General features: G+C 40.0%; 1 protein-coding gene and 1 long non-coding RNA gene across 7 annotated transcripts in view; both read right to left on the bottom strand.

Moving 5' to 3' along the window:
* The window catches only part of ank1b (ankyrin 1, erythrocytic b), an 83957-nt gene that overhangs the window by 31996 nt on the left and 39631 nt on the right, over positions 1–12330 (bottom strand). For all 6 annotated transcript variants that reach the window (XM_089123789.1, XM_089123786.1, XM_089123788.1 and 3 more), the window contains 16 exons: positions 8663–8761; positions 6977–7075; positions 6781–6879; positions 6519–6704; positions 6200–6298; positions 6016–6114; positions 4577–4675; positions 4278–4475; positions 3741–3839; positions 3059–3157; positions 2787–2885; positions 2499–2696; positions 1898–1996; positions 1692–1790; positions 1355–1552; positions 1091–1189 (listed from right to left, as the gene is read on the bottom strand). In XM_089123789.1, the coding sequence (XP_088979915.1) occupies positions 1091–1189; positions 1355–1552; positions 1692–1790; positions 1898–1996; positions 2499–2696; positions 2787–2885; positions 3059–3157; positions 3741–3839; positions 4278–4475; positions 4577–4675; positions 6016–6114; positions 6200–6298; positions 6519–6704; positions 6781–6879; positions 6977–7075; positions 8663–8761 (1968 nt within the window). The remainder of the gene's footprint in view (positions 1–1090; positions 1190–1354; positions 1553–1691; positions 1791–1897; positions 1997–2498; positions 2697–2786; positions 2886–3058; positions 3158–3740; positions 3840–4277; positions 4476–4576; positions 4676–6015; positions 6115–6199; positions 6299–6518; positions 6705–6780; positions 6880–6976; positions 7076–8662; positions 8762–12330) is intronic.
* LOC148970808 (uncharacterized) lies at positions 10324–12326 on the bottom strand. Its single transcript, XR_016147691.1, has 2 exons — positions 10847–12326; positions 10324–10724 (listed from the first exon to the last, which is right to left on the bottom strand). It is a non-coding gene; the product is annotated as an uncharacterized LOC148970808 (long non-coding RNA).

Here is a 12330-nt window from a genome sequence, read left to right on the forward strand (position 1 = left end):
TCTCTCCTGCTCGAACAAAGGCAATTGCAGACTTGGTTGGATGGTGCTGCTTGCTGATGTTAATGCCAATGCAGATGGCGTCTGCTACTGCCCTCAGGATCTGGTCATGGCGCCAACGGTAACGCCCATCTCCCAAGGCTTTCGGGCAGCAGCTGAGGATATGCTCTAATGATCCCCTTTTCTGGCAGAGTTGGCAAGCAGGTGAGTCCACCAGGCCCCAGGTGAACAGATTGGCAGGGCTAGGAAGGACATCATACACTGACTGGACCACCTTAGTGACCGTATAACAACACCTTAGTGATTGCATAACAACACCCTAGAAAATCAGGACACTTCATTAATTGCACAGCAAGACCCTAAAATTCTCATAACACTTTGGTAATTGCATTAGCCTGGGAAAACCCAGACAACTTCCGGCAAATTTAGATTTGCTCTGAAAGTTAGTCTGGCAAAGAGCTCATTCAAGCCCATTTCCAATCCGTCGAAATCGCGGCACCAATCAGAAATGTTGGGGCGGGCTTTACGCGATGACGACGAAGCAGATTTTGTAGCCTACATTACAAAGATGGATGCCGCCGTCGAACATCACTCGTTCGAATCAGCTATCGCGTCTGTTTTAAGCGATTTGAACGTTTCCTTTCTGTTAAAAACCGAGCAAAGAACAACACTCGGCCGCCGCTCTATATACGTCATCTCCTTCATCTCTGGAAATGATTTGTCTATGTTACAACTGAGAATGGTCTGGTTTTAACAAGGCTACAATTGCATATTAGCAACCTTTAAAAAACTATCAGAAAACCATAGCAACTACTTAACCATGTCAAAAACACTAAACAACTCTATAGAAACAACCCTAAAACACTCAGAACATCTTAGCCTCCACATAGCATGACCCTAAAAACTAGCCAAATCATAGCATGGGGTGACAAGGTTTGTACTGGCAAAACCCACTCATATTTTCTTCAGATAATGTGAAGATTTGGTTTTGTTTGTCGATTTAGCTCTACTTTACACAGGGCATTGGGGTCTAAATTCTAGGACATTCTACAGATGGCACTGCTGTGTGTGTGTGTGCATTGAAGTGTCTTACCCTTGAAGCTGCATAGACCGAAGCACCCTGCTTCACCAGCATGTCTGCAATGCCCACATGCCCTTCCTGAGCAACCAGGTGCAGAGGTGTCAGTCCATTCTGCACACACACACACAAACACAAAGGATGTCAGATAGATATTAAATGCATTTCTTCCCATTCCTCGTTTCATTCCACGTCTCAATCTTTTATAGCTTTCTATTTATTTTTTTCTCAAAGAACTATACCAAATACCTATTGATCAAAGCTTAAACACTGTATCACCTTGTTGCCCAGGTTCACATTGGCTTGCTTCGAAATGAGAAGAGCCACCATGTCAGGTTGACCTTCCTGTGACGCCAGGTGAAGCGGGGTGATGCCCTGTAGTGACTCTGAGTTGGCATTAGCTCCATACTGCAGCAGACTGCTCGCCACTTCCAGTTGGTTCTGTTTGGCTGCAATATGCAGGGCTGTGTAGCCGTTCTGGAGGAAAAGTAAAAGTGACCTTTTCTTTCTTAAACTGCTTTTAAAAGACTGAAATAGACTGCTACCCCTAGCGTCACAGCTCAGAATAGTCACCCGCCAAGATCTTCTAAGAGTAAAGTGTGTATGTGTATCTTACTCTCGCCGTGCTGTGTGGAGAGCCGCCCTTGCTGACCAGCAGCTTGACAACATCAAGGTTGTTGTGATGGACGGCCACGTGCAGAGGGGTCAAGCCATTCTGAGAGGGGAGAGAGGAAGCACATGGCCTCAGTCAGCTACCACTGACTGTCATCTGATATTAGAAGACGAGTACTGAGATATCAGATGCTCGTCTTGATGAATTACCTTCCCGGCTGCATTGGGATTGGCCCCTCTTTCCAAAAGCAGCTCCGCCACATCCACTTTCCCATATTTACATGCTACATGAAGAGGGGTAAATCCTTTCTGTAAGAAAACACAGATAAACATAATGAGAGCTACCATATTTTTTTAATAATTTCTATAAAACACACAGACTTCAAAGGACACCAAGAGTTTCTAAAGTATGGTTGGTCGGTAGCATTTTAAAGTCTCCTTGAAATCAAAATGAACAATTATTTTTGTCAATATTTTTCAAACAATTTATCCGTGCACATCATTATTTTATGTGCCTTCGTAATCTTTAATCAAAATAACGTCCCCTCACTCTTGCAATGAAATCTCACCTCTTCTCTAATAGCTTGTTTACTGAAGTGAGGGCGGGACAACCTGTCACTGACATGAGAGCACATCAATAGCAAACCATAACGATCCAGCAATCCAATCAATACACAAAATCAAGTCCCGCCCTACATTTTCGTCTTTGAGAAGCAGTTTCACACAGAGATATGTCACAATAGGGAAGAAAAGACTATTGCAACTTCCGTTTCATGCTGACTTAGTAAAGGGTTAATTGAGAGGAGAGAACCTTGGTCATTTTGGTTTGTTGGGCATTCCCGTCGAGCAGGATGCGTGTGGTTTGGGCGTGTCCCTCGCGGGCAGCGATGTGCAAAGGGGTGTGGCCTGCCGTGGTGGCCGAGTCTGGATTGGCCTTATGTTCCAAGAGCTGCTTCACCAACTCCTTATGTCCCATTCGAGCGGCACAGTGCAAGGGGGTTTGATCATCCTGTGAAAGGAAAGAGAGAAGAAACATGAGATTTTAGAACAAAAGATAAATGAAGATAAAACAGTATGATTGATTGTATGATTGGCATACCTTCGCTTTGGCATCCACCTGTGCATTGTTCTGTAGCAGGAACTGAGCCACCTCACAGTGCCCCGCTCTGGCAGCCATGTGCAAAGGGGTTTCCACTTTCTACAATGGCACATTTTAATACAGTCACACACATTTAGTTCTGAAAAGAAAACTGTGATTACTGCTCCCATCGCTGCTAAAGACATTAGCCGGTTTGTAAAGCAGAACAGCAGTGCTTTGGGGATTCAAATGTTCATTATATCTGAGGTATCAAACAAATACACTGTTCTTACCACATTAGAAGCGTTGGGTGAAGCTCCTCTCTGAAGAAGACTCTTCACTATGTTGAGATGCCCCATGAATGCAGCCACATGAAGTGGAGTCAGACCCGACTAAGAGACAAGAACATGCATTTTCACAAAGACTTTAAGTGTGTTTAAGGGTTCTGTTATTCAATTGAAAGATTTTACAATTTAAAATAACTTTTTTTTAAATAATTACTCTTATTTAACTTGACTTGACTTGACTTGACTTATTTAAATATATCTTCAAATGAAATTTATTCCTGTGATGGCAAAGCTAAATTTATAGCAGCCATTACTCCAGTGCTCGGTGTCACATGAACCTTCAGAAATCATTCTAATATGCAGCTTTAGTGCTCAAGAAACATTTTTATTTATTTAAATGTTGAAAACAACTGCTTGATATTTTCGTGGAAACCATGATCCATTTCTTTTCAGGATTCTTTGATATATATATATATATATGTTTGTTTTTTTTTAAATAATCATAACCTGAAACTTTTTAACAGTAGTGTATAATGTTAATATATTCTTGTCCAAAAGTAATCGTGAAAAAGTCATTGCTCATTCCTTCATAGTCTTTCTATTTTCTACAAGGGTCAAGATAAAGGAGTAGAAGGTGCAAAGTGAACAGAGGTTATCCATCAAAGTGACAGCCAGAGAGTAAACTGACCTCAGTCACGGCCTCCAGAGATGCCGAGTGCTTCAGCAGAAGGTCCATGGACCGCATGTGGTTCTTCTTGCAGGCAATGTGCAATGGAGTGAATCCATTCTAAAATGATACATCAAGTAATACATTCACAGTGTGCACCTCTACAATTAATACTGCACTAAATATATTATATATATATGAAGAGTTCAGATGCAAAAGCCTCTAAATGTCATTTAAAATTTTCTTCTAAAATGACCATTTTTATCAAGCATGTATATTTAAGTTCAGTAATTTCACTTAAATGACAATTAATAGGTCATCTTCATTGCCATTTAAGTCAAATTACTGAACTTAAATATACAAGCTTGATAAAAAGGATCATTTTAGAAGAAAATTTCAAATGGCACTTAGAGGCTTTTGCATCTGAACTCTTCATATCTTATTGGCTATTTATTCAATTCAGCTATTTGTTTTACGGATGGTAATCAGGGTTGTTGTTACAAGTAAAAGACAGGGTGGAAAAAAGCAGAAAGAAGAGAAAAAGACTGATGCACTAACCAGAGCGCGGGCATTAGCTTTTGCCCCCTTGTCCAACAGCACCTTGACCATGCGGTGGTGCCCACAGTGTGCTGCAACATGCAGCGGGGTCAGGTGGTCGAGGGTGATGTCATCGATCTCTGCGTTGTATTGCAGCAGCTGCCTCACGCAGTCCATGTGATCGCCCTGTGCTGCCATGTGGATGGGAGATAGACCATTCTGCAAGGGGGGACACATTATTATCACCTGATAAGCATGATTACACCATCAGTAATGCTAAAAATCTGTTACAGTCCCTCTTAGTAATATAGTTTGGCCACCTTGGTCTTGGCCTGAATGGGAGCGCCCTGGTCTAGCAGGATCTCCACCACACGTACATGACCGTTCCTGGCTGCACAATGCAGTGGCGTCAGCTCATCCTGCAGATGACGCAAAGAATACGCATTTCTGGAACTTTACCAGCCATGTTTTAATGTATCCTACATGAGCTGCATTTTCTGTCCTTATTCATGAACGCATTACAGTATACTATTAAAACAGCAAGTGGTCACAAAGAGAAAAACACCTGTTTTTACCATGAGGAAGTAAAATAGGTCATTCTAGAATTAAATAAGTCGGATTCAGGAGTCTCAGCAGAGTGATTTTTCATCTTCGCCAGCAAATAATGTCATTGTGAGATGTGATTATGGCTGGATACAAGAGGGTTGACTATTAGATTATACAGGTCTATATTCTGACCTGTTAAGCGCTGCTGCATTTTATGAAATATGTATTTTTTTTACGAACATATATTGAGACACTTGCGCTCTGTTTATATTATATTCTTGCCTCTCTATATTATAATCTTGCCTTACTTATATTCTTGCCTCTCTCCCCCTCTCTCTCTCTCATATATACTATATATATAAATGTATTTACTATTTGTAATATTCTAGTTATTGATTTATTCATATTTAATTATTTCTATTTAGCTTTAATTTATTTTAGTACTTCAACTTAAAGGAGTAGTTCACTTTTCAAAAAACTTTTGCTGATAATTCATTCACCCCCATGTCATCCAAGATGTCCATGTCTTTCTTTCTTCAGTCGAAAAGAAATTAAGGTTTTTGATGAAAACATTCCAGCATTTTTCTCCATATAATGGACTTCAATGGGAACCAAACGGTTCAAGGTTCAAAAGAAACTTTCAGAAAAATGAACAAATCTTTTTCCGAGTCATTTGGTTCATTCAACGAACGAAATGAACGAATTGACTCTGAAAAAGATTCATTCATTTTGATGAACGAGTTCGAACAGGAGAGTAACAGAGCAAGAAGAGCATATGAGTTTATAAAACTTAAACTTTGTTATTTTGTTTTTAAATGAGTGATCGTTTCGCTTGATAAAACCCTTATTCATCGTCTGGAAATCGTTTAAAGCCCTTTGAACAGTTTGCAGTTTGTACTGAAAGTGTCTTTTGGACCTTGAACCGTTTGGTTCCCATTAAAGTCCATTACATGGAGAAAAATGCTGGAATGTTTTCATCAAAAACCTTAATTTCTTTTCGACTGAAGAAAGAAAGACATCTTGGATGACATGGGGGTGAGTAAATTATCAGCAAAAGTTTTTTTCAAAAGTGAACTACTCCTTTAATTAAGCTTCATTTCAGTTCATGAAAATGACATTAAAATAGCTTTAGTTTCAGTCAACAATAACAACACTGCAAACTGCAGACCATGCGATTATGAAAATATTTTGCACATCCCTAATGGTACTGTACCTTTGTCTTGGCATCTATCTGAGCTCCTCTGTCCAACAGAAGTCGCACCATAATAACATTTCCCCTCCTGGAAGCGATATGTATTGGCGTGATGCCATTCTGCAAGAGAAAATGAGTAAAAATTTAAATTCATGTGATCTTTTATGTAGCAGGAAGCGGCATTTCACATGAGAGTTGAACTGACCTTCGGCGTGAAGTTCACGTTGGCTCCTCTGTTTAACAAAAGCTGTGCGACACTGAGATTCTCATAATGGGCTGCGATGTGGAGGGGAGTAAAGCCGGTCTACGAGAAAAGAGTGTAACATTTCATTGATTCAGTATATGTATAAAACAGTAACACCTACGCTGACTGATTTTTAAACAAACTCAGTACTGTTTATCTTGTCACATAGTCATCTCTGCAATTACAAGCCAAGAGCGGTTGCACTGAGCTCCGTGAGTCATGATGCGTAATCCCGCTCATGGTGAGATAAAACCTTTCAGTTGTGTACAAACGCACATACTTTGCTGAGGACGTCTGGGTTTGGGTCGTTCTGCAGCAGTACGGCAGCAGTGCGCGTGTCGTCATTGCGTGCTGCGATGTGCAGGGCAGGGAGACGCACTTTGCCCTTGGTGCCGTAGTTTATAAGGAGGGCCACCACGTTCTCGTGACCCTGTTGAAGAGCTACTGCCAAAGGAGTAAAGCCATCCTGGGGGATGAAATGGAGAGTTGTAGGTTCATTTGGGTTTTATTTCTGCTGAGTTTGATTTCAATGTGTCACTCACCTCGGTTGGAAGACTCTGATTGGCTCCATGTTCAAGTAGATATTTCACCACTTCCAGGTGGTTCTCCTGCGCTGCCATGTACAAGGGGCTGAAACCTTTCTGCAAAACACAACATAACAACAAAGAACAAATGAATTGAGCTTTTCATCTACACAATTCTATGTTTGCTGATTCATGTCTTGAGGCTCAGACCAACCTGAGACTGGGCATTGACGTTGGCACCATAATTTATCAGTTCTGCAACCACTTTCTCTTGACCGGCCAGAGCAGCAATATGAAGGGCGGTATTCCCTTTCTGCAAAAATAATAGTCATGTTAATATTTTTTTTTTTGTGTGTGATTTATTTTAATCTTTTTCAGTCTTTTTTCATCTAAAATGTCTAATACATAATTTTGACAGTGAAGCATTTTTACCTCCATTTTATGTAAAATGAGCTATTGAAATAAACTGCATTATGATTTATTATAAATATTTATTTAATAAAAGTATTATTATTTGCTACCTGCTATTGTTAGTCAGTGGGGGGGGGGGGGGGGACTTTCTCATTCTCCAGAATATTTCATTGGACAAAAAAAAAAAAAAAAAAATTATAAAGAAAGTTGAGATCAATATTTTTGACTCATTTTCCTAGAGGAAACTGCAAATTTTAAATCCGCAAATTTGTACAATGTTAATGTTATCAATTTTTTGAATTACTTGTCTTTATTAAATATACAATATGATCCCAAAAATGAAAATTATGACATTATTAATGACTCACCCTCATGTCTTCCCAAACCAGTAAGACCTCTGTTCATCTTTGGAACACAGTTTAAAATATTTTATATTTAGTCAGAAAGCTTTTTGACCCTGCATTGATGTGCAAATGTATGTACGGTATATTGTCCTTGTCCAGAAAGGAAATAAAGACATCATCAAAGTAGTCCATGTGACACCAGTGGGTTAGTTTTGAAGAATCGAAAACACATTTTGGTCCAAAAATATCAAAAACCTTAACAAAGACTTCCGGTTCCGCGTTCACGAGTCCGCAGTGACGCTGGTGACGTGTTCTCTGGTAACCAACAGCGTCTTACGTCACCAGCGTCACTGCGGACGGAACCAGAAGACAATACAATGTTTAATAAAGTCATAATTTTTTTTATTTTTGGACCAAAATGTATTTTCGATGCTTCAAAACTAAACCACTGATGTCACATGGACTACTTTGATGATGTCTTTATTTCCTTTCTGGACAAGGACAGTATAACATATATACATTTTCAATGGAGGGTCAAAAAGCACTCGGACTAAATCTAAAATACCTTAAACTGTGTTCTGAAGATGAACAGAGGTCTTACGGGCTTGGAATGACAAGAGGGTGAGTCATTAATGATATAATTTTAATTTTTGGGTGAACTAACCCTTTAACTATAGGCTAATGACTATTTTAGGTTGCCAAGCACATATTGTAGCAACTCAGCCAATCAGAATTTAAGGTGCGTCCCAATTTGCATACTTACTATGCACTATTCTATGACATTTTAATATTGCGATTAGTGTGTTCGCACTGAAAATTAGAAAAAGTACACTTTACATACCCGGATGATGCACTTAACACATGATACACATTAAAAGTGGAATATTGAACACTCCATGCGCTCAACTGTCACAGCTTTAATTAAATTACAGAGGGGGAGGGGCTATCAGACTCTGATGTTGAAAGACAGAATAACCTTATAAAATGCATACACTGCATGATTGAGTTGAGTACATAGCGCATTATAAGTGCTTAGTGCACAGTGTGTCATTTATGACACAACTTTAGAGTCAGAACTATCTCATTTATAAACCTGTTTTTGGCTTGCCAGAGGAAGCCTGAATGACTGAAGAAAGTAGATTTACCTTTGTGTTAGTCTCCAGATCAATGCCATTGTGCAGCAGCTCCAGCACCATCTTAACATGACCTTCTTTGGAGGCCAAGTGCAACCCGTTAAGCCCATTCTGTGAATACAAGAGAAAACATTAGGTGCTGAAAAAGTCAGTCTAAAAAAACAACAACAAAAAAAACCCCACCCTGACACATCTCAAGTCTATCTCTTTATCTCCCCCATCTACCTGTCAAATGACTAGCAGAGTGTAGGGCAGCCTAAAAATAACACAGTGAAGCACTGACTGAGAAATCTACAGATCTGTGAAGCTCTCAGTAAACAGGGCTTGGAAATAGAACAGCGGAGGAAACCGACAAAAAGGCCGGGCGAGGTAAAGGCTGATCGGAGAACGGCAAATGGTACAGTGTGTGCTTTTGAAGGGATGCAAGCAAGGTGTTTAGCCAGATTTGGCCATAGGGGGGCTCTGCTCTGCTGGTCTGACTGGAATCCCCTTCATACTGCAGTGTCACTCATCTCTAATGAGCTGCTACTGCAGCTGCACAGTGCATGCGCAGAGGAGAGGAAGACAGAATGGAGAAGGAGGGGTGCTTACAGACGGTGGGGAGGGGCCCTGATGAAAACTGCCACACGTGCCCACTTGACATTAATATTCTCTAGCTGTGCTTCATGATGTTTTAGGGAATAACACAGTATTTGTGTGATATCAAAAGTGCATAGATCACAAGAACTGAATCTTTCAGTCATCTAAAATGTATTCAAATAGAAAAGTTCTTTTTTAAATTATAGTAATACAATATTTCTGTTTTTACCGTATTTTTGGTCAAATATATGGGGCCCTATCTTGCACCCAGCGCAATTGACTTTGTACACCGACACATGTATGATTCGTATTTTGCACGCCGGCAAACTAGGGAATGAACTTGCGCTACCTGGGTAGTTCAGCGCAAAAAAGGAGGCGTGTTTTGGCGCAAACAATCCCTACTGCTATTTTGCAGTTCCAGAAAACAATTGTGCCACTGACCAGAAAAAAACCTAGTCTAAAGTCAGTGGCGCGTTGCGCATACATTCACATGCTATTTTAAAGGGATAGTTCACACAAAAATTACATTTCTGTCAGTATTTACGTAACTCACCCTCATGTTGTTCCAACCCCATAAGATCTTTGTTCATCTTCAGAACACGAATTAAGATCTTTTTGATGAAATCTGAGAGCTGGATCACTCCTGCATACTAGTCCATAGGCTTCTTGAGGAGTTGAAACTTGCCGGCCTCAAAAAGTTATTAAAGACATCGTGGCTCAATCTTAACTTTATCAAGCGACGAGAATACTTTTTGTGCGCAAAAACAAGCAAAAATAATGACTTTATTTCAACGATTCACTTCCTTCTCTGTGGGCCTCTAGTCAGTTAAACTAGTGTGATTGTGTAGAGCTACATCACACGTAGGCTCACTATTGGCCGACGCTGTGTGTCATGTGTGTGATGTGTGTGACGTACAACAACAGATCATACGCTGTAACGGATTGACCTAATTGACTGGGGTGCCAAGCAGGTTTTTAAACCTACTATATTTTGTTTAGTCAGTCAACCTTACAAAGGATTCAGACATTTAAAAAAACAAATAAAGTAGAACCCTTAATATGTGGATGAAGAATTAACAACAGCAGCAATAGGCTCAATTCATATAAACTGTTATTAGTTTTTGTTGATCAAGATAACATTCAGTGAGAAAAAAATAACATTAATGTTTCACAAAGGCAAAAAAACAAACAAACAAAAACTAAATCAGAAACCAAAAGTTCTTCAAGTTCTTCAAAAGTTCTCCAACAACTCAAATACTCAATTCCCAAGTCTGGGGTTCATTTAGTTCATTTACCATGACAAGTATTCAAACAAAATCAGATCTGCTCATTCAAAGTCAGATTATTTTCCTTTCAACTCATTGAGGGTGTAAACACCAACAGTTTCACAGTTCACATTAACAGCTCTTGACCAAGTTCTCAATTCAGCATAGTTTTTGTACATGTACTTAGACCTTTCAGAGTCCATTCAGGCCAGCACTGAGCAACCAGTCCACTGTGCAGTTGAAAAAGAGTTCTCAGCACTTTAAACCACAGTCACAAAGTCTCATGCCAAAAAAGTCTCAACTGGCAAATCCAACATAAGAATATGAAAAAAGAGAAAAGAAAAAACAATACTTGGTTGGTTTGTCCAGTCAGTCAGTTAGCGAAATGATCAGTCCTCCATTGTTGTTTGAACCATTAGTAGTATCTTTGAACATCCAGGAACATCCAAAAGAACCATAAATCCCAAGGCAAATCAACAAAATGTTCCTTTTACCTCACAGGGTTTTTGTAGGGATTAACTTCCCACATCTTTCCACTGCACAAGGTCTACTCAAACTGCCATCTTCCTACTCTTTTAAGCCATGTGCTCCACACATCATGTGACTCAGTGAATCATGTGACTGAGAACATCATGTGACTGAGAACATCATGTGACTGAGAACATCATGTGACTCAGAGAATCATGTTCGTCACACTCCCTTTCCCTTGTAAAAAGCAAAACAATTAGGTGACAGGCTTATTGTTGAGGTCTGAAAATCCAAGGAATTCCTCTTCATCGGTATCCTCTTGGAACAGATCCATTAATTTTACGCGCTGCATTTCCTCTAGGTCTTTTGCTGTGGGATAACATGGTTTTAGTTGACATACATGTATGGTACGTAAATCCTCTCCTGTTTCTTCCATTACAACCTGGTAATTTAAAGGACCCATCCGACGTATGATCCTATAAGGACCTTGCCACCTTGGTGCAAGCTTGGCTGAAAACTTCTTCTCTGCTTTAGAAAGGGGATGAGAACGTAGCCAAACCCTATCATTGTTTTTGAATTCAAGGTTGCGTCTCTTCTTATCATAATTCCTTTGTTGTCTCAGACGAGCTTTGGACAAATTTTTCGAGACAAGTTCTTTCAAGTCGTTGAGCTGAGCAAGGGTACCATATGCTGGTGAGTCAGGAAGAACGGTTTGTGGTTGTAACAAAAGGTCTAAGGGACCTCTGAGTGGTCTACTGAGATTAAGCTCAGCAGGTGTAACACCAGTAGACTCTTGTACTGCTGAATTAAGAGCAAAACGGAACTGATGAAGATGCTGGTCCCAATGGCTGTGTTGGCTTCCTACATAGGAAGCAATCATAGTTTTCAGTGTCCGATTAATCCTTTCAGTGAAATTTGTTTGGGGGTGGTAGGCAGTGGTTAACTTGTGGGTCAAGTTCCAAGCCTTACAAGTCTCTGCAAAGATTTCTGACACAAATTGAGGTCCTTGGTCAGACAGAATGTACTCAGGGACTCCCCAACGAGTAATGATTTCTTTAACCAGTATTCGTGATACCGACAGAGCTGTAGCTTTCCGCAAGGGAAAAAGTTCCACCCATCTGGAGTAATAGTCAACAAAGACCAGTAGGTAAGAATTTAGCTGGGAACTTACGGGAAAAGGTCCCATTAGATCCACACCAAGCATTTCCCAAGACTTTGAAACTAGAGTTTGCTGTAACTTGCCTGCTGGTTTCTTAGCTTCTGGTTTGTAGCGTTGACAAACTGAACAATTCTGGACATAGTTCCTGACATCCAAACTCATATTTGGCCAGTAAACAAGAGACTGTAATCTCCTATAGGTTTTGTATC

Source organism: Pimephales promelas, chromosome 19 (assembly GCF_988280905.1).
Source record: "Pimephales promelas chromosome 19, fPimPro1.hap1.1, whole genome shotgun sequence".
NCBI lineage: Eukaryota > Metazoa > Chordata > Actinopteri > Cypriniformes > Leuciscidae > Pimephales > Pimephales promelas.